Source organism: Notamacropus eugenii, chromosome 1 (assembly GCF_028372415.1).
Source record: "Notamacropus eugenii isolate mMacEug1 chromosome 1, mMacEug1.pri_v2, whole genome shotgun sequence".
Lineage (NCBI taxonomy): Eukaryota > Metazoa > Chordata > Mammalia > Diprotodontia > Macropodidae > Notamacropus > Notamacropus eugenii.
In genome coordinates, this window is record NC_092872.1 from 368548475 (window position 1) to 368568063 (window position 19589).

A 19589-nucleotide genomic window follows, 5' to 3' on the forward strand; every position below is an offset into this window, starting at 1 on the left:
CTGGGGGATAATCTCAAAAATGACAAAATGATATCTGTTTGCATCCAAGGCAAACCATTCAACATCACAGTAATACAGGTCTATGTTCCAACCACTGATGTCAAAGAGACCAAAGCTGATCAGTTCTATGAAGCTCTATAACATTTTCTAGAAGTAATACCCCATAAAGTGTCACATTCATCAAAGGGAATTGGAATGTTAAAATGGGAAATAAAAAGATAATTGGAATAATGGCAAGTTTGGCTTTGGAGTACAAAATGAGGCAGGAAAGAGACTAATAGAGTTTTGTCAAGGTAACTTGCTGGTCATAGCAAACACTTTTTTTCACCCCAAAAGGTGACTCTACATATGGCCATCACCAGATGGTGAATATTGAAATCAGACTGATTATATGCTTTTCAGCCAAAGGCAGAGAAACTCTATACAGTCAGTTAAAACAAGACCTGGAGCTGATGAGCTTCTTATTGCAAAATTTAGACAAATGGAAGAAAGTGAGGAAAACCATCAGACTGTATAGGTATGACCTAAATAATATCCCTTATGAATATCAAGTGGAGGTGATTGATAGATTTAAGGGATTAGTTCTGGTAGGTAGAGTGCCTGAAGAACTATGGATAGAGGTTCACAATATTGTGTAGGAGGTAGCAACAAAAAACATCCCAAAGAAAAAGAAGAACAAAAAAGCAAAACTGCTGTCTGATAAGACTTTACAAATAGATGAAGAAAGAAGGAAAGAGAAAGGGAAAGATATACTCAACTGAATGAGGAATCCCAGAGAATAGCAAGGAGGGATATAATTTTCTTAAATGAGCTATGCAAAGAAATGGGAGAAAGCAATAGAATGGGAAAGACAAGAGGTCTCTTCAAGAAAATTAGAGATTTCAAGGGAGTATTGTGTGCAAAATGGGCATGATAAAAGACAAAAATGATAGGGACTTAAAAAAAGCAGAAGAGATTAAAAAGAGATGGCAAGAAAACACAGAAGGACCCTAGGAGAACATACCTAACATCACTAATAACCTTGATAGTGTGGTTGCTGTTATAGAGCTAGACATCTGGAGAATGAAGGTTCAAGTGAATCTTAGAAAGCATTGTTAACAACAAGGCTAGTGAAGGTGATGGAATTCCAGTTGAGCTATTTAAAATCCTAAGATGATGATGTTAAAGTGCTGCACTCAATATGCCAGCAAACTTAGAAAACTCAACAGTTGCCAATGGATGGGAAAAGATCAGTTTACGTCCCAATCCTAAAGAAGGATGATGCCAAGGAATGTTCAAATTACCAAACAATTGTGCTCATTTCACATGCCAGCAAGGTTATGCTTAAGATTCTGCAAACTAGGCTTTAGCCATATATGAACCAAGAATTATGTGAAGAACAAGATGGTTTTCAAAGAGGCAGAAGAACTAGAGGCCAAATTGCCAACATACATTGAATCATGGAGAAAGCAAGGGATTTCCAGAAAGAAAAACCATCTACTTCTGCTTCATTGACTACATGACTGACTGAAATACAACAAAATGTGGCAAGTCCTCAAGGTACCAGATCATCTTATTTGTCTCCTGAGGAACCTGTGTGTAGGCCAAGAAGCAACAATTAGAATTGAACATGGGGAACTGGCTAAAGATTGGAAAAGAAGTACAAAGCTGTATTTTGTCACCTTGTTTATTTAACTCATATGCAGAGAATATCATGCAAAATGCCTGACCAGGTGAATCAAAAGTTAGAATTAAGGTTGCTAGGAGAAACATCAACAATCCCAGACACGCAGATGATACCACTCTTATGACAGAAAGTGAAGAATTAAGAATTGTCTTAATGAGTGTGAAAGAGGAAAGTGTAAAAGCTGGCTTGAAGCTTAACGTTAAGAACCCCCAAACCTAAGACCTCAACAATTGGTCTTATCACTGCCCAGAAAACAGAGGGAGAAGAAATGGAAGTAGTGTTAGATTTTTTATTCTTGGGCTCAAAGATCACTGCAGACAGTGACTGCAGCTATGAAATTAAAAGATGTCTGCTCCTTGCAAGGAAAGATATGGCAAATATGGACAAGCATACTAAAAAGCAGAGACATCACCTCACCAACAAAGGTTCATATAAACCAAGGTATGTTTTTTCCATTGCAGTGTATGGTTGTGAGAACTGGACTATAAGGAAATCTGAATTCCACAGAATTGATGTTTTCAAATTGTGGTGCTGGAGAAAACTTTTTGAGGGTTGCTTGAACAATAAGAAGATTAAATCAGTCAATACTTAAAGAAATTAATTCAGGCTATTCACTAGAAGGTCAAATACTGAAGCTGAAGCTTAAATACTTTGGTGACATAATGAGAAAACACGATTCATTGGAAAAAGACTCTTATGTTTGGAAAGATTGAAGGCAAAAGGAAAAAAGAATGGTAGAGGATAAGATGAACCACGGAACCAATGAACATGAACTTGGACAGACTCCAAGAGAAAATGGAGGATACTATACTACACTGGCATACTATAGTCCATGGGGTCATAAAGAGTAAGACACAGCTGAACAACTGAACAATGATGAAACTGTTACTACTGACTCATATTTGTATAATCCTGTATGATTTGCAAAGAAATAATGAGTCAAGAAACCCTTCATTTACCCTTATCTATTATCTGCTATTTGACAGGGATACGCAAACAAAAATTGAAACAATTTATACTTTTTCTATTTGTTGGATTAAACTCAATATACGTATCTTACCTACCAGAATAGTTTTCGTTTTAAAATTTGTTCATCCTAGTATGAAACAAGTATGTTTAGTAGGCCAAATAAATTCCCACATTTGTCATGCCCTGAGATGAATTTCTCTGCAATTTGATTACTTCTGTGAAAGGAAGTGAGTAGCATGTTTCATCTTCAGTCTTTCATCTTCATTGTTTTATCATTGCATTCATCAGTATACACTAAAGTCTTTCAAGGATATTTTTATCTATAACTTTGTTATTGGATAAGTTTTTTGGTAGATTTTTTTCTGTTCTTTTTCCTATAAGGAAATGGCTATATTTGTTTGCACTTGTCAAATTCATAATAATAAAGGGGAAATTTTAATGAAAATAATTATTTATTAGACATAATCACCACAAAGCAAAGGTGAAAGCCCATTATGAACATTGCCAACCTTTTGTTAAGTAATGACAGTCTCATCATGTAAACTTCTATACTTCCTAAAAAGATAACTGGTTATAGAGGTGTCTTTGCACTTTATTATATTAACACCTTACCTCCTTTGTCATTTCCCCATCGATTTGAATGGAGGAAGAAATAACCTCACAATGCAAAAGAAAATATGTTTTGAGGGCTTCTAACAAGTAGACATTTTCCATCAGATCTGCAATTTCCAAACAAAATGGCAATTAATTGATAGCAATAGAAGGGTAATAAGGTCCAGATCTCCCAATCCTCATGACATGTCCTTCAGCAGCAGGAGATATGTTATTCAATCAGTCAACAAGAATTTATTAAATGCCCATCTTCTGTGTTCTAAGCTCTGGGGATGCAAAGAAAAGCAGAAATGGCTAATGCTTTCAAGTAGCTTACAGTTTAATAAGGGTGGGAGGGAGAAACAACATAACTTGCAAACTATATACACACACACACACACGTATATCTATGGAAAATAGTCAAAACAGGGGGAAGACACTAGCATTAAAAGGGAAGAAGAAAGGCTTTTTTTGTAGAAGGTGGAATTTTAGCTGGGACTTGAAGGAAACCTGGAGATATAAAGGAAATAAATGATATAAATGAAAAGAGAAAGATTTCTAGGCATGAGGAACAGCCAGTGCAAATGCTCAGTCAGAAGCAGGAGATGGGGGGTCTTGTGAGAGGAAAGGTAAGGAGGCCAATGTTGCTGAATCAGAGTAGGTGGTGGAGAGTAGGTTGTAAGAAGACTAAAAAGGTTAACAGGGGTAGATTATGAAGGGCTTTGAATGCCAAACAGAGGATTTTATATTTGATTCTGAAGATAGCAGGGAACCATTGGAGTTTTTTGAATGGAAGAGGGGACAACAGATGATAAGTCAGATGTGTACTTCAGGAAAATAATCTGGCAGTTAATTGAAGGTTGACCTAGATTGCAGAGTGACTTGAGACACAGAGGCCAATGAGAAGGTTATTTCAATAGCCCTGGCATTTATTAGGTGATGAGGGCCTACACCAGGAAGGGGGCAGTGTTTTCTTCCTACTCCAAGAAGCACAATGTTAAGGAAATCTCCCTGGGGAAACTCTCACTTGGAATTTTTTGAACTTTGTATTACCTACAATGTAATCTCCAAAGCTGAAAAGGTACATTTTTCAAGTTCTTTCCTCTGTCAAAATGAAAATACATATCTACCTCTATACGTGCTTTTTTAGGGATTATACCTATCACCTGGCTGAGGTTATATTTTAGGAAAATCTATTCTGAGGAACTCTAATCTCTCATTAAGCAATAGCAAGGAAGAAATCATCCAGGAACTTGATGTCCACCAACTCTCCTCTCAGGTCACTCAGGCAAGTATAGCCTGCTTGTCATGTTTCTTCTACCAGTCACAATGGACTGTTCCTGCAGTAGGGGACAGATCTTCCCTTTCCTTGATGCGTTCAGGAAGAAGACACATGGGAACAGGTCAAGAGGAAGTCTTGCAGAGAGAGAAGGATAAGAAAAGCAAAGAAGGGGGGAAGAGAGAGAGAGAGAAGAGAGAGAGAGAGAGAGAGAGAGAGAGAGAGAGAGAGAGAGAGAGAGAGAGAGAGAAGAGAGAGAGAGAGAGAGAGGAGTGAGAGGAGGGAAAGAGAGGAAGAAAGAAAAGGGAAAGAAAGAAAATTAATTCATTTTATATAGATTACAAAGTTAGGGCCACTTCCCCCCCCCCAAAAATCATCCACCCCAGGATTCTCAGACACCAATAATATTAGAGGCAGCCCAAGTCCTGGAGAGTCAGTCATGGAAGTTCCCTGTATCTTCTCAGGAAGGGTCCAGTGCACATGCTTACCTGCCATGGGGAGGTACTCTTCAATTATTGCCAAAGAAATTTCATCAAGTTAATTGAGAAATCAATTGGATGAGGGTTTTCCTTAATTCTACTCCAAATTGTCAAGGCAATAGTCAAACAGTGACCAGCTTTATGTGAACAAAGGGAACAGAAATTAGATCAATCACCAACAATAAAACAGATTTCTGGTTTTGAAAGCCAGTCAATGTTATATTGACTAAAATATTTTGGCAATCTTAATATATGCATGTGTTCACATGTACATAGACCCACACAACAATGCCCAAATACATTCTTATATATGGTAACCATTGTTACCATTCGCAGGATCACAGGATTTAGAGTTGGAATAGAACTTAGGGATCACCTAGTCCAACCTCCTCTTTTTTTAAACCAATGTTAGAATTTTAATGGCAACCAAATCATCAAAGGAATACTATACAGAACTTGATAAAATAATAACAAAATTCATTTAGAGGAACAAAAGATCTAGAATATCAGGGGAAACAGCAAAGAAAAGAGGTAGGAATGATTTTGTCTATGGTTCCCATTTGTAATAGATTTTCTGTGATGTCATGGTGTTGATCACATGCAATATTTCTTTGCCTTATTTCTGTGACCCATACATGAGAGGATGTTTTTAGTTGTGTTGAGACTGGACTTCCTCTCTAGCACTCCCTATTTCTTCTTTTTTTCTTCCTTTTTTTTTGTTGGAAAATATATTTTTGTATTAATCACGTGAAAGAAAACACAGACCATTGGGTATAGAAACTGAAAAACATGACACTGTCTCTGCTCTCAAGGAGCTCACATTCTATCAAGGGAAACAAAATGTCTGGGAAGTTTCAACTGCAAGTCAAACAGATACATCCTATGATCCTTAGGGTGCAGCAGCAAAGCAGATGGTAATGCATACTATTCTCATTGATAAAATTATATCAATTTCTGATGTAAAACAATTTAACAATGACAAGATCTTTGGCTGTGAGAACTTTCTTATCTGAATCCTCAGTAGCTGTGACCAGTGAGGGGACAGAGACTGTACCACATGCAAAAGCTTTTGCCAGTATAAAGTTCTACAGCTGTTCCTCTGGACAATAGTTGCAGGGGTCTGTTTGTGCTGCTGCTCCTGCAGCTCTTGGGTTTTCCTACCAATTGTAGCAATTACTCAGTGGTTGGTGTGGGTGGTAGAAGGGATGGCATATACCTTTTCCACAAAGACTGCTTCCTCCATTGATGATTAAAAGAAAAATGATATAGGCTTGAAGAAGGGCCAGTGGTCCAGGTGGCAATGCTATTCGTGACCTCGTGGGTTTACCTATACATTAGTAACAACTGATTGTCAGTTGGCATTGGTGGTGGAAGTGGAGATGGAGGGCTCTTTGTCTGCAAAGGTTTCTCCCTTCAGTGATGATTTGTAGGGCCAGGATAAAAGCAGGGCCACTGATGGCATTGCTACTTCCAGGACTTTTCAGTTCATGGTCTTAGGTTGTGCCTGAGGAGTAAACAGTTCTTGTGTCCTTGTTGAGATCTATGTATTCCTACACTAGATGGTGGTGTTCAACTACCCTTTCTCTATGCATGCTTTATCTGCTGGTCACTCTTCCAACCCCCTCATCCATCCTTATATAATTTTCTCATTCTAATAAGCAAGTTCTACACCTTTATCCTTTCTTCCTATATTATTATGTTTCTCTTTTCCCCTTTCCTTCTCTTTTCCTGCTTCAGAACCTAAGGGAAAAAAAACAATCCACTCCCAGCAGTCTGGTTTTCTTATTTATTTCCCTCACTATCCTTTAAAGATATTGAAGTTTTGAAAAGATACTTGTTTCTTCTCTCCTATTAGACCATTAGCACACAGCTTCTTCAAATTATATAAATAAATGTACATTTCTAGGCATTTCTAGACTCTGAGGTTTATATTTTGAAGCTCCTAGTCAGTTCTGGTCTTTCCATCGCAAATGTTGGAAGGTTGTCTATTTCATCACAGAGCCTTTTCTTTTTGTTGTAGTATTGTATTCAGCTTTGCAGGAAGTTATTCTTTGCTTTAGACCTATATTCTTTTTCTTTTGGAATATGATATTCAAAGATATTTTCCAGTTTTTAGGAAAAGTTGCCAGATTTTGTGCAATACTTACTGCAAGTCCTTAAGCTCTCTCTTTCTAGATGTTTGTAGTTTTTTTTTTCCTTTGATGTGGGCACTCTGGATTGCCTATGTCATCAGTGGAACTTTTTTTTGGAGATTCAGTTCAGGAATTAATTACAGATTCTTTACTTCATCCTCTGATTCTAATAGAGATGGTCTAATAATTTCTTGAAATATAGTATCCAAGATTTAAATTTTTATACACACACCCAAACCTACACACGTGTGTGTGTGTGTGTGTGTGTGTGTGTGTCCCCTTTAACCAAGTCAGTTGGTTTTGATATCAGATAGTTTACGTTTTGCTTTTTCTTACATATTTTCTGTTTATATTATACTCTATTACATTTCTACTATTTTCAGTCTTTTTATTCCTTTCTAAAATTTTATGCTATCTCACAGAATCACTGATTTTTGTTTGGCCTATTCTTTTATATATTCTAGTTTTCAGGCATTCCATTTCTTCTAAGCTACTGGTTCTCCTTCTAATTCTTTGCTCAAGAGCTTTTGTTTCATTGTTTTCCTCTGTTTCACTTCTTCAAAGAAGTCCTTGTAGACAATTCATTCTTTCCTTTTCAGTCATTGCTTGTCGTTATTATGGAGTTAGAATTGTAACAATTTGTGTTGGAGGAAGGGACCAGAATGGGCTCCCATGAGGAGAGTCTCAGTTCCATCCACTACTCTCAGGGAAGACGGTCGTGGTTCAGGGTATTATAGCTAAGGCTTCAAACTCCGGTGCACATTTGTTTTTAGTTTTAAATTAACTATTTTCTTTCTCTTCTGTCCTCACACCCTCCCATTTAAAAAATAAAGACCCCCCCCCAAAAAAACCCCCATGTAACAAACTTTACAGCTGGTGGCACAGTGGATAAAGTGCTAGGTATGGAGTAATGAAGACTTGTGTTCAAATCCAACTGCAGACACTTACTAGTTGTGTGACCTTGGACAAGTCATTTGTCCTCTATGTGCCTCAGGTTCTTTAACTGTAGAATGAGGGTAATAATAGACCTAGTTTCCAGGATTGTTGTGAGGATTAAATAAGATGTTTGTAAAGCACTTAGAACATCATTTGTTTAAGAAATGCTTGTCCTTTCCTCTCCATTCCTCCAAACAAAATAAATTCCCAGATTGGCCACATCCAAAAAATATGTTTTTCAATTGCTCTCTGAGTATTCCAAATACCTATTTCTCACATGTTGCTGAAAGTGTAATCCTTTCCCCCTGGATTGCTTGAAGTGGGGTTGGGCAAAAGGAAATCCCAGAAGCTTTCAGAATGTCGTTCTTGAGATCATTTCATCACCCCTGGGTTGGCATTCGTTGTTCATTGACATGCTTCTCCACATATTTATTGGTGAATATAAATTAGTCAGCCAGATTTAATTAATCTTAGAAAGGGGCACTCACTAAGATGACATGGTAAGAAGGAGTTGGCACAAACTTTTGCCCTGTGACATACTCTTTAACACTTACACATTGAGTCCAGGGGAAAGTGTGCTTAGGCCTAGAGGGGAAAATAGTTCATTAAAGAAAGACTGACATAACTTCCATTTCCTAATTGCCAGTGGTCCTTTTCTCCCCTTTATGTAGTGCACAAGAATTTCCCTCTTAGCTATGATAAAGCTTCTTTGCTTGATTCCTTGTGGGATCCTGAAACTATCTTCCTCAGTCTTACTCAGCCTGTCCTTGTCTTACTGCCTTCAGATGCTCCAGGGCCACTGATGGGAAGGTGGGTTTCTCAGGCAATGTAGCTCAAATACTTTCACCTCCCTAGTGTTAGGCAACTGACTTTCTTCTTCCAACTAGCTTTCTGGCTTTTTGTGACTCAAGAGAAGAAAGTGAAGTTGGTGACCTTGAACAGCCCTCCCTCACTGAAATCAAAGTCAACTGCAAGTCATGTCATCATCTTGATGTCATGGTCCTCTTTGAGAACGGAGGACAAACAGACTGCAGAAGGCATGACTAAGCTCTTCATCCATTCCAAACACATTTCCTATTTTATCTAATGAAGTGTTTAGACCATGTTTATACCTGGTGAAGATCAAGATGCATTCTCACCTGATAAGATGTAACAGGGCTATTACTCCAAGTGGGCTAAGGTAACTTCCTAGACTGTCCCTCAATTATACGTGTGTTAGTTGTGGATTTGTGATTAGTATAACCTTTTGAGAAAGAATATTTCATTATATGAAAAGAGTTAAGCAATTATTTATACTTTGCAACCCATTGATACCCCATGCCATTACTCTACTTTAAGTATGTTTACAAAAATACTTCTAGCAAGACATGCATAATAGCAAAAATCCAATAAAGGTGGAATAGTTAAACAAAATCTGGCATATGAAAGTTAATGAAATATTATTCTACCATAAAAATTTCAGACATGAAGAATACAAAGAATATGATTTCTATATAGTTATGTGGAATGAAACAAAAAGAATAAAATATACACTGACCACAACATGGATATAAGAAAAATGGTAAGAACATTAAAACACAAACACAGAAAAGAAGTTCACAAAAGGACATATAACAAACAGAACAGGCAAGAAAGTCAAAAAGCAGTTACATTAAAAAAATTTTATTGACATATTTTTAAAATTACCTTTTCCCCCCAAAATATTCCTTCTCCTTTCTCTAACTAAAGTCATCCGTTATAACAAAGAACAAGAAAAAAAAATGAGAAAAGCAGTTCACCAAAACTAATGAGTGAAGTCTGGTGGTATTGTGAAACAATGGTCATTCCATGGATCATCCAGGAGTAGTTTGACACTTGGGGAACAACTAGAAGCTTCTGCTTGCATTTGCAATTTTATTGAGTGGCCAAAGCACATAGGATCATAGATTTTGAGATAAAATAGGTCCTTCGGCTATTGAGTTTAACACCACTCCCCATTTTACAGATGAGGAAACTGAAGGACAAACAGATTAAGCGACTTGCCAAGGATGGAACAGCTAGTAATATGTTTGAGATGGGATTAAAATTTAGGTCTTCCTGACCCCAAATCTAGTGCCATTTCCCCCTTACCATGATGCTTTTCATATCTTATTTGAAGGTACAAAATCTTGTTCTCAGTGTTTCATGAGAAGTAACCTAGTCAGATAACATAGGTCATTAGAAGTGCCCAAGACACAGGTCTATTCCCCTAACATGCTTCATGGAATGATCACTATTATATATGTAATATTTCACACACTCTATCTGTTTGAAGTTGAGAAGAAAGTACATTTTATCATGTTTTCGCAATCTGACCCCAGTTTACCTTTCTAGCTTTATTACACATTTCTTCATGCATTCTACATTTCAGGTAAACTGGGTTGGGTTTTGTTTTGGCACTGTTCCCAACTGTCCTCTATGTCTAGGATATTTCTCTTAACCTCTAGTTCTTAGGTGAATTCCCGGTTTCCTTTGCGATAGGTCAAATGTTGCCTTTTCCTGCTCCCCATAGTTCCCGGTGTAGTCCCACAACCACTGCCAATCTTGTATTTATTTTGTAAATGTATTTCATATATGTATACATATATGTATATGTGTGTTCATCTTGCCTCGTTTAATAGAAATCACTGAGAACCAGGAACTTGTCACTTTTTTTTTTTTTTTTTGGTAACCCAAGCAGCAATCATAGTGTCTGGGACATAGACACTTAATAATTTATATTTGATTGATTGATGGTTCTCTTCTCTGGAGCCAAGTTTGGTCATTATAACAGCATGGTTTTTATTTTTGTTCTTTCCATTTGTTTATTATTTTCCTTGTTCTACTTACTTCACTTTGAATCAGTTCATATAAATCTCCCCCTGATTTTCTGAATTCTTCATATTCATCATTTCTAACTTCACAATAACATCCACTTTCATCTATCTACCACTACTTGTTTAGCCATCCCCCTATCCAGGTACGTTGACTTTATATCTATTTCTTTGCTACTACCAAAGAGCTGCTATGAATATTTTGATGTATATGAGACCTGTCTGTCTTTGACATCCTTGGTATATATGTATATATACCTAATTGTGGGATCTCTGGGACAAAGAGTGTGGACAATTTGGTCACTTTTTAAAAAAAGTCTAATTTCAAACTACTTCCACATAGTTGAGTCAATTCAAAGCTCCACCAACAGTGACACACTTTTAATATAAACTGCCAGTTACCCATATTTATGGTTAAGTGCTTATTTACAATATTTTTATTGTACTTTATTTTTTATTTACAATATTTTTTCTGCTTTGCCTTGTGTGTATGCATATGCATGCAAATTTTTGTTGTTGGATGGCTATTTGAAATAATAATGTATTAATTAAGGAAATACAGATTCGGTCTCCTCCACATAGAGAAAATAAGTTGAAACTCTGGGCATAAATCCAGAAAGAGTATGACTGGCCAGAAGAAGTACATTAGAAATTGTCATGTTCATAAGAACTAAATAGGTGGCAAAACCAACTCCCTTCCCCCAACACATAAAATTTAAATCACCTAGAAAGTCTTTGGCGCATATATTGTGTACCTCTTTAAAAAGCGCCTTTCGTGGGAAAATATTAAATTGAGTGTTACGACGCCTGGTGGCACTGTAGGCTAAGAAGGAGAACCGAGGGCTCCGCCTCTCTCAGCCTTCCTCACACGGGAAAACAATTGTCTTTCCGGAAAGACGGAAGCTTCCTGGGAGCAAAACAACACAGTGAATTGGGGCTAGATCTAAATCTCCTCACTGAATAACTGAGAATGTTTTTAAGCTGAAGGACGCACCCAGAAAGGCACAATGAAGGTTATGCTAGACACACCTCGGCGGGTAAGGAAAATACGCTTCTGATTATTTTGCTGTGCGTGGGCGATGTGGGTTTGGAGCCTATGGAGGCTCGTTGGTGGCGAATGTGGCAAAGGCCCTGGGACTGGAAGTGGGGTAGCTGTCAGCCTGGGGAACTGGGTTCTCTCAAATCAAACATAACAAAGTGTATTTGCAGCTTAACTGTGAGACCAGGGAGTGCTTTTAAAAGGAGAAATTGGACTGGGAGGAGCTAAGCTGTCTTTCCAAGCTCTGTGTACTTGCCTTTCAGTATCTTACTGGAAAACTCTTTGCACTTCACCCAGACTGAAACACAAATGCCTGTATTCCTGGACTTAAAGACTACCCCTGAACGTCCGTGAAACTACCATCCTTTGGACTGTGTCACAGATCGAAACTGCCCTGAGCGTAGACAAGGAAGCAACAGTATCCCAAAATAGCTGCTCAGACCCCAACTTCTATTTTCACAATAAAACTGGATCTAGAGCAGAGGACAGAATTTACGTCGAATTAGTTTTAAATACCGACAAACCTCATCTCTGCACCCAGGTCCACAGCTTCCAAAGTCCTCATCGAATCTGTGGAACTTAATGAGAATGGACCAAAATCAAGGAGAAATAACTTACCTATTTACTACTCTGTCCCTGAAGCTAGCAGAACTTTTTGAAAACAATTAAATATCTGGCGATTTTCTCTCCAAGTGCACTGGATCTATGAAGCAATTCCATTTAATTGTAAATGTGAAGCCCAGCGGAACCTTTAGACTAGTATAGGATCTCTTTCCATTTAAGAATTTCGTTTAAGGATTATCTCTTTTGGCTGACCAGGTGATCATTTAGCATCTCAAGAGCTAGCGTGGGACTATTTTTAAAAACTGTATTCCAAATTTATAGCGGGAAGGAAAAATAATTGTAGCCTCAGAGATGGGAAGATCTGGGTTCAGGTTACAACTCTGACACATAACTGATTGGGTGTGACACTAGGCAAGTCACAACCACCTAGTGCTCTAGGCAATTCTCTAAGACTTAGTTGCATCGAAGATGGTAACCTGCATTAATTGAGGGATTTTCCTCCCAGGAAAGTTCCATATACTAATGAAATCACTGCTGTAGTTCATATTGCCACCCCTATTTAGGGAGAATTTACCCAGGGGGAAAAAGAAGAATGGTTTGCCACTGTGAGTAAGAGAAGTTTGCCCTGAAACCTCCTGTGGAGAACTACTACTGATACTTGGTAGTCCAGGGAATAATGGACAAAAAGAGCAAAAGCACATCAGATATAACCATTATGATTCTCCATAAGATATCCTAAAGGCCCAAGTAAGAAATCCTAAGACCAGTGGGACAACCTCATCTTCTACTTGTCATTTCTCTACACTTCTACCAGTTATGCTATATTCATCCTTCTTCACCAACGAAAGGAAAAGAAACACCTTGTGGACTTGAGCTACATTAGCCAAATGGACTCTTCCTGGCCCTCTGGATGGCATTCAAATTGGGGGCCTGTCCTGTATTACCAGCATGAAGTATGTCTGACTACTCAGTTGGAAAGCAGTGAATTCATGTCTTGAAACTCAAAAGCTGTGGTGCTGGGATAGGGAGGAAAACCCTAATTCTAATTCTAGAGTAATAAATTCTTCATGTTCCCAATCTAGTGTTCCCCCACCCCATTTCTGTTACAAATTCTGTTACAGATAATTTACTTACTAATGGATTAAAATGTTTATGAACATTTATCTTCTTTTTCTTTCCTTTCTCCTTAGAAATAAAATAGTTGTAAAATATTAGAGTTGGAAGGAATGATAGAGATCCAATTCTTTCATGTTACAAATAAGAAAACAGGTAAAGAGAAGCTAAATAACTTACTCAAAATTTTAAAGTTCATTAGCAGCAGAGCCCAGACTGAACCTTAATCTTCTAATACCCAAGTCATCAATCTTTCCATTCTGCCTTCTCTTCTTTGGCATCTTCTGTGTTTCCCTATTTCAGCTAATGTATTTTTGAAGCCAAGATGATAATGCTTTCTTATTCAAGAAACAGATTTCAAGATTTCAATACAATATTGAAGATTTCAATACGATATTAAAGATTTCCAAACAACATGACCAACTGGAACCAAATGCATCAGAGATATCCTGCAATGTTGTGTTTTCAAGGAAACAGAGAAAATTATCTAGTTCAACACTCCAAATTATGAGGATATTCCCTCTCCTACACCCTTTCCAGGTTTTCATACAATCTTTACTTGAATACTTCCAATGATGAAGAATTTACTGCCTCACATTGCAACTTATTCCATTTTAAATTATTTTAATTTTCAAAAATTCTTCAATTTCATCTAAATATGTCTCTTTGTATATTCTACCTAATGGTCCTAGTTCTGTCTCTGGAATCAACACAAAAATCTGATCACTTTTCTATTTGATAGGCCTTCAAATATCTAAAGAATGTATTCTCCCTTTCCCCCATACTCATACCAAAAGTCATCTTCTCTTTTATCATTTCTTCAGTTTTTCCGAATGCAGCCATGAGATAAGCACCAGTTTTGCAGTGTTCCCCTTAAATTGTGTCACCAATAACAATATTTTTGGGAAAACATATGATTAGACAAGTGAAAAGTGCAATGACTCTCCATTCCATGCAACCAAAGAATGCACAATAATTTTTGACAGGTGGATCACACTTAGGCTTGCAGCCAAATGGAAAAGCTACATGAAATACTGTAAAAGACATGGAGAACTGTGGTAAAGATAAAATAATTATTTTAAGAGTCTGTGGATTCAGAACCATCTCAGTTTCTTATTCACTATCCTCTGATTGTTGCATTGAGAGTTTTTTAGAATAGAGATTCTTGACATTCGCTGTTATTACATCAGTGTGACCAAAACCAAGAAAAGAAAAATGCTTCTCATGTTTGCCTCTCGGGCAAACATAATATCCTTTATATTATGAACATAATATCCTTTATATTAATTGTGAATTTTACTCTCTACTTAATTATAGTCTTCTCTAATTTTGAAATTGTTCTCACTGAGATTTATATGTTGTAAAAGCACAGGTGTTCCAAGTCTGCTACAGTTACAGATATATACAGATATATCTCTCTATAATAATTGGTGCATATGTGTGATGTTGGTTGGAGTGTGGTTCCCATAGAAAAATCAAATGACATGCCCTTTTAGCTACAACCAGAGCTCAATATCTCCCTTCGAAAACTAAACACATTAAGTATTATCTGCCTGAGACAAATCTTCATGCCATTGGGAACTGGATTGAGAAAGTAAAATTCTCCATCAGGACGCATGGTGGCGCTGCAGGATAAGAAGGAGAAAAACTGATCTGGAAAACAAAATAATAAAAAAAAAACCAAACCCTGCATCCTCCATTACTCTGTGACTCACACTGGCACTAACTGGTCAGAAAAAGGAGGACGTTAGCAGGAGCTGGTGGAGAGCAGGGCCCCCAGAAGGGGTTATTTGTCTACAATCTCCCGTAGTGTCCAGAGGTGTGGATTCGGATAAACCAAGAATATTTTTAAAGGTTTCAGCATGGAAGCAGACAAGAACGCAATTCGGAGACTAAGGCAAGTCGTGCTTTTCTTTGTTTTGCTGTGCATGTCTAAGGCGAGTTCGGTGTCCTGGAGGTTTTCTGTGGCAGAGGAAATGGAAAGCGGCTCTTTTGTAGGCAATGTGGTTAAGGCCCTGCGACTAGAATTGGGGGAGCTATCTAATAGGGGCGCCCGGGTCGCTTTTAAAGGAGACAAACAGTATTTACAGATCAATCGTGAAACCTGGGATCTACTCATAAAAGAGAAACTGGATCGGGAGGAATTGTGTGGGTCTACCGATTCCTGCGTATTACCTTTCCAAATATTACTAGAAAACCCATTTCAAATTTTTCTGGCTGAGCTGCTAGTACTAGACATAAATGACCATTCGCCAGTGTTCCTGGACAATGAGATGCTCCTGAAAATCCTCGAGAGCAGTCCTCCTGGAAAGATAATCCGTTTAGACGGTGCAGAGGATTTGGACGTTGGGATCAACAGTCTCCAAAAGTACACCATCAGCCCTAATTCCCATTTCCAAGTTCAAATACGTGCACGCAATGACGGCAGGAAGTACCCAGAGCTGGTGTTGAGCAAAGCTCTTGATCGAGAGGAACTGCCTGAGATCCGATTAACTCTCACTGCCTTGGATGGTGGGTCCCCACCCAGGTCTGGGTCTGTTCAGATTCGAGTTCTCGTAGTGGATGTCAACGATAACACCCCTGAGTTTGAGAGGCCTAATTATGAGGTGAGAATTCCCGAAAATAGCCCCCCAGGCTTCCTGGTTGTGGAGGTGCATGCTACAGATTTAGATACAGGAAATAACGGAGAGATATTTTACACATTTTCCTATGCTTCTGAAGACATTCGTAAAACTTTTAAAATAGATCGATCTTCAGGTGAAATTTCACTAATAAAAACTGTGGATTTTGAAACAACTCAATATTATGAAATTGATATTGAAGCCACAGACGGTGGGGGCCTTTCTGGAAAATGCACAGTCCTAATCCATGTGATAGATCTGAATGACAATCTGCCCAAACTGACCATGTCCTCACTTACCAACCCCATCCCAGAGAATTCCCCTGAGACTGTGGTAGCTGTTTTCAGGGTTTCAGATCTAGACTCAGGGGAAAATGGAAGGGTGGTTTGCTCCATCCAGAATGATCTTCCATTTGCCCTGAAACCTTCTCTGGAGAACTTCTATACATTGGTAACAGAGGAAGCATTGGACAGAGAGATCAGGGCAGAATATGATATCACTATTACAGTCATGGATTTGGGATCCCCCAGGCTCAAATCTGAGCACAATATCACGGTTATCATTTCTGACATCAATGATAACTCCCCAGTGTTTACTCAGACAGCCTACAAACTGTACCTCCAGGAGAACAACAGCCCTGCCCTCCACATTGGCAGTGTCAGTGCCAGTGACAGGGACTCAGGAATCAATGCCCAAGTCACCTACTCTCTGCTGCCTCCAGAGACTGGAGACCTGCCCCTCTTCTCCTACATCTCCATCAACTCAGACAATGGCCATCTCTATGCTCTGAGATCCCTGGATTATGAAGCCATCCAAACTTTCCAGTTCACTGTGAGGGCAGTTGATGGTGGTTCCCCATCTCTGAGCAGTGAGGCTCTAGTTCACGTCATGGTCCTGGATGAGAATGACAACTCTCCGTTTGTGCTGTACCCCCTGCAGAATGGCACAGCTCCCTGCAATGACCTGGTGCCCAGAGCTGCAGAACCAGGCTACCTGGTGACCAAGGTGGTGGCTGTGGATAGGGACTGGGGACAGAATTCTTGGCTTTCCTACCAACTTGTCAAGGCCACAGACCCAGGACTCTTTACTTTATTTGCCCACAATGGAGAAGTTCGCACAGCAAGACCCATCAGTGACAGAGACACTATGAAGCAGAGGCTCCTGGTGCTGGTGAAGGACAATGGGCAGCCACCTCTGTCCACAATGGCCACACTGAATGTGCTCCTGGTGGATGGCTTCTCTGAGCCCTACATCCAGTTCCCAGATGCAACCAAGGAGGAGGTGCAGACTGACTCCCTTACCACCTACCTAGTCATTTCCTTGGCCTCTGTCTCCTGTCTTTTCCTGTTCTCTGTTATTATGTTCATCACTATTCGCCTGTGGAAGAGGAATAGGGATGCTAGTGATGGCAGCAGATTTGATCCAAATGGCCCTTTTCCAGGCTGTTTGGTGGATGTCAATGGAACAGGAACTTTGTCCCAGAATTACCAGTATGAAGTGTGTCTGACCAGTGGTTCAGGGACCAGTGAATTCAAATTCCTGAAGCCCATTATCCCCAGGATCCCTGCTCAGGATAATAGGAGGGATTTAGAAGAAAACCCATCATTCAAGAATAGCTGGGACTTCAATTAGGGACAGAAATATTTTGCAATGCATTGCCATTATGTTTTGTAGTTATTTCTACCCTTTTATTTTCTGTCTTCCTATGGGAGAGAAGAGTTTATTTTAAAACATATGTGTTATAATTTTCCATGTTCTCCTTTCCCCTGCTACTCTTTCTCTCATTTTTATTTTTTGTTTTCTTTCTGTATTTGACTATTGTCCAGGTAATACTAGTTCCAAATCAGTTTCTAGGAATGTGTGAGCTACTTTATTTTTGCTTTCTCATTTCATACTTGGATGTTTTGATGCAATTAAATTCACAAACTTTGTTAGGATACTAAAACTTTTTCTCTGCCGTAAACTACATTAGCTCTCTTAATCTGTATCATTTATTAGGAAATGTTTTTGAAAACTGTATTAGTCCCTTTCTTTGTCTCAAGAAATGTAAATACACTTAGCTTTAATCTCACTAATGATTTATTGAAAGCATACAAACTTTGGGTGGAACACTCACAAAATGATATGAGAGAATATGGGCTTCTGCCTCACTGCCACTCTCATCTCTCAGCTTTTGGTTATGAGAAATGAAACTATCTCTACATAACCACAGCCCATGCAAGCAGCTCTTTCTAGACTATAGAATGACTGTGAAACAGGAGGAAGCAATTTTACACCCCATAGATGTTTATGAAGTAAACAGAGTCCACTGAAATCTTTTACAAATTTTCACTCTTCAGATATGTTTGAATACAGTAATCAGCAATCAACAGATCAGCAAATATTTATTGCCTATGCTATGTCAGTACTAGATATCATGAGCAGGTCAGACAAGAATGAATACAAAGGCTGTTTTTTAACAAAAACAACTTCTTTCATGTCAGGGCTTCCATTAAAAAAAAACACCGCCAAATGACTGATGAACCTATCTACATGTTTCTCCTCCACCATTTGGGTAAAGGAACCCAGTGAATCTTGCCTGACTTTATCCTTGCCATCTCAGTGAGGACAACTCTGACTCTTCTGCAGCATATATGCAGATATCGTGGATGGATTTGTGGGGATATACCACTGTTCTCTCTCTCTGTCTCTCTCTTACACACACAGACACACATACACACACACATCTTTATAAAAAATAGGAGTACAGGTTACTTTATGATTGTGCTAATTATAATTTACTATAACTTCTGTTTCTTTGTAGTCATTGGGAATTTGTTTTTAACATTGTTGAAAATAACTCCACATAAATGAACCTAAATTTGAATTCCCAAATAACAATGGTTGGAAAACATAATAAAAATAACATCTGCATTAAAGAATTGATAAATTTTAAAAGGAATGGTCCTTACTAAAAATGATAATATATATGTGTGTTTATGTATGTATATGTATATTAAATGCATATACATATGTGTGTATATAGTTCCTTATGAATTTCACCTCATTTTACAATTACCATTGAATCTACTGTGCTATTATTATCCATATTTTATAGATGAGGAAATTGAGGCAGTGTTCAAGTGACTGACCCAGGATCACACATCTAGAAGATATCTATAGTCAGATTTGAACTCAGGTCTGTCCTGTCTTCAGGTATAGAACTCTATGAACTGTACCACCTAGCTGTCTCTAATTACCTTCCTTAACGAAGGGAAATAACAAAAGTATTTCATATGACAAGTTGTTCCAAAGAGCTAATGTGTCAAACTTTGGGGAAATTCAGTACATCTCCCAGAAGACAGCACACCCATTTGATCTCCTGATAAT

At 38.3% G+C, this 19589-nt stretch overlaps 1 protein-coding gene across 2 annotated transcripts; it reads left to right on the top strand.

Moving 5' to 3' along the window:
• Window positions 1-11740: 11740 nt before the first annotated feature.
• LOC140518417 (protocadherin beta-11-like) lies at window positions 11741-19011 on the top strand. 2 transcript variants are annotated; one of them, XM_072630582.1, is made up of 2 exons: window positions 11741-11920; window positions 12186-19011. In XM_072630582.1, the coding sequence occupies exon 2, from the start codon at window positions 15462-15464 to the stop codon at window positions 17850-17852; it is 2391 nt and encodes a 796-aa protein (XP_072486683.1). In that variant the 5' UTR covers window positions 11741-11920; window positions 12186-15461; the 3' UTR covers window positions 17853-19011. The 2 variants fall into 2 exon arrangements, with proteins under 2 accessions (XP_072486683.1, XP_072486684.1); XM_072630583.1 differs by having other exon boundaries at window positions 12220-19011.
• Window positions 19012-19589: the final 578 nt, after the last annotated feature.

Excerpts from the sequence above, each read along its gene's own strand:
- LOC140518417 (XM_072630582.1), top strand. The coding sequence starts at position 15,462 with ATGGAAGCAGACAAGAACGCAATTCGGAGACTAAGGCAAGTCGTGCTT.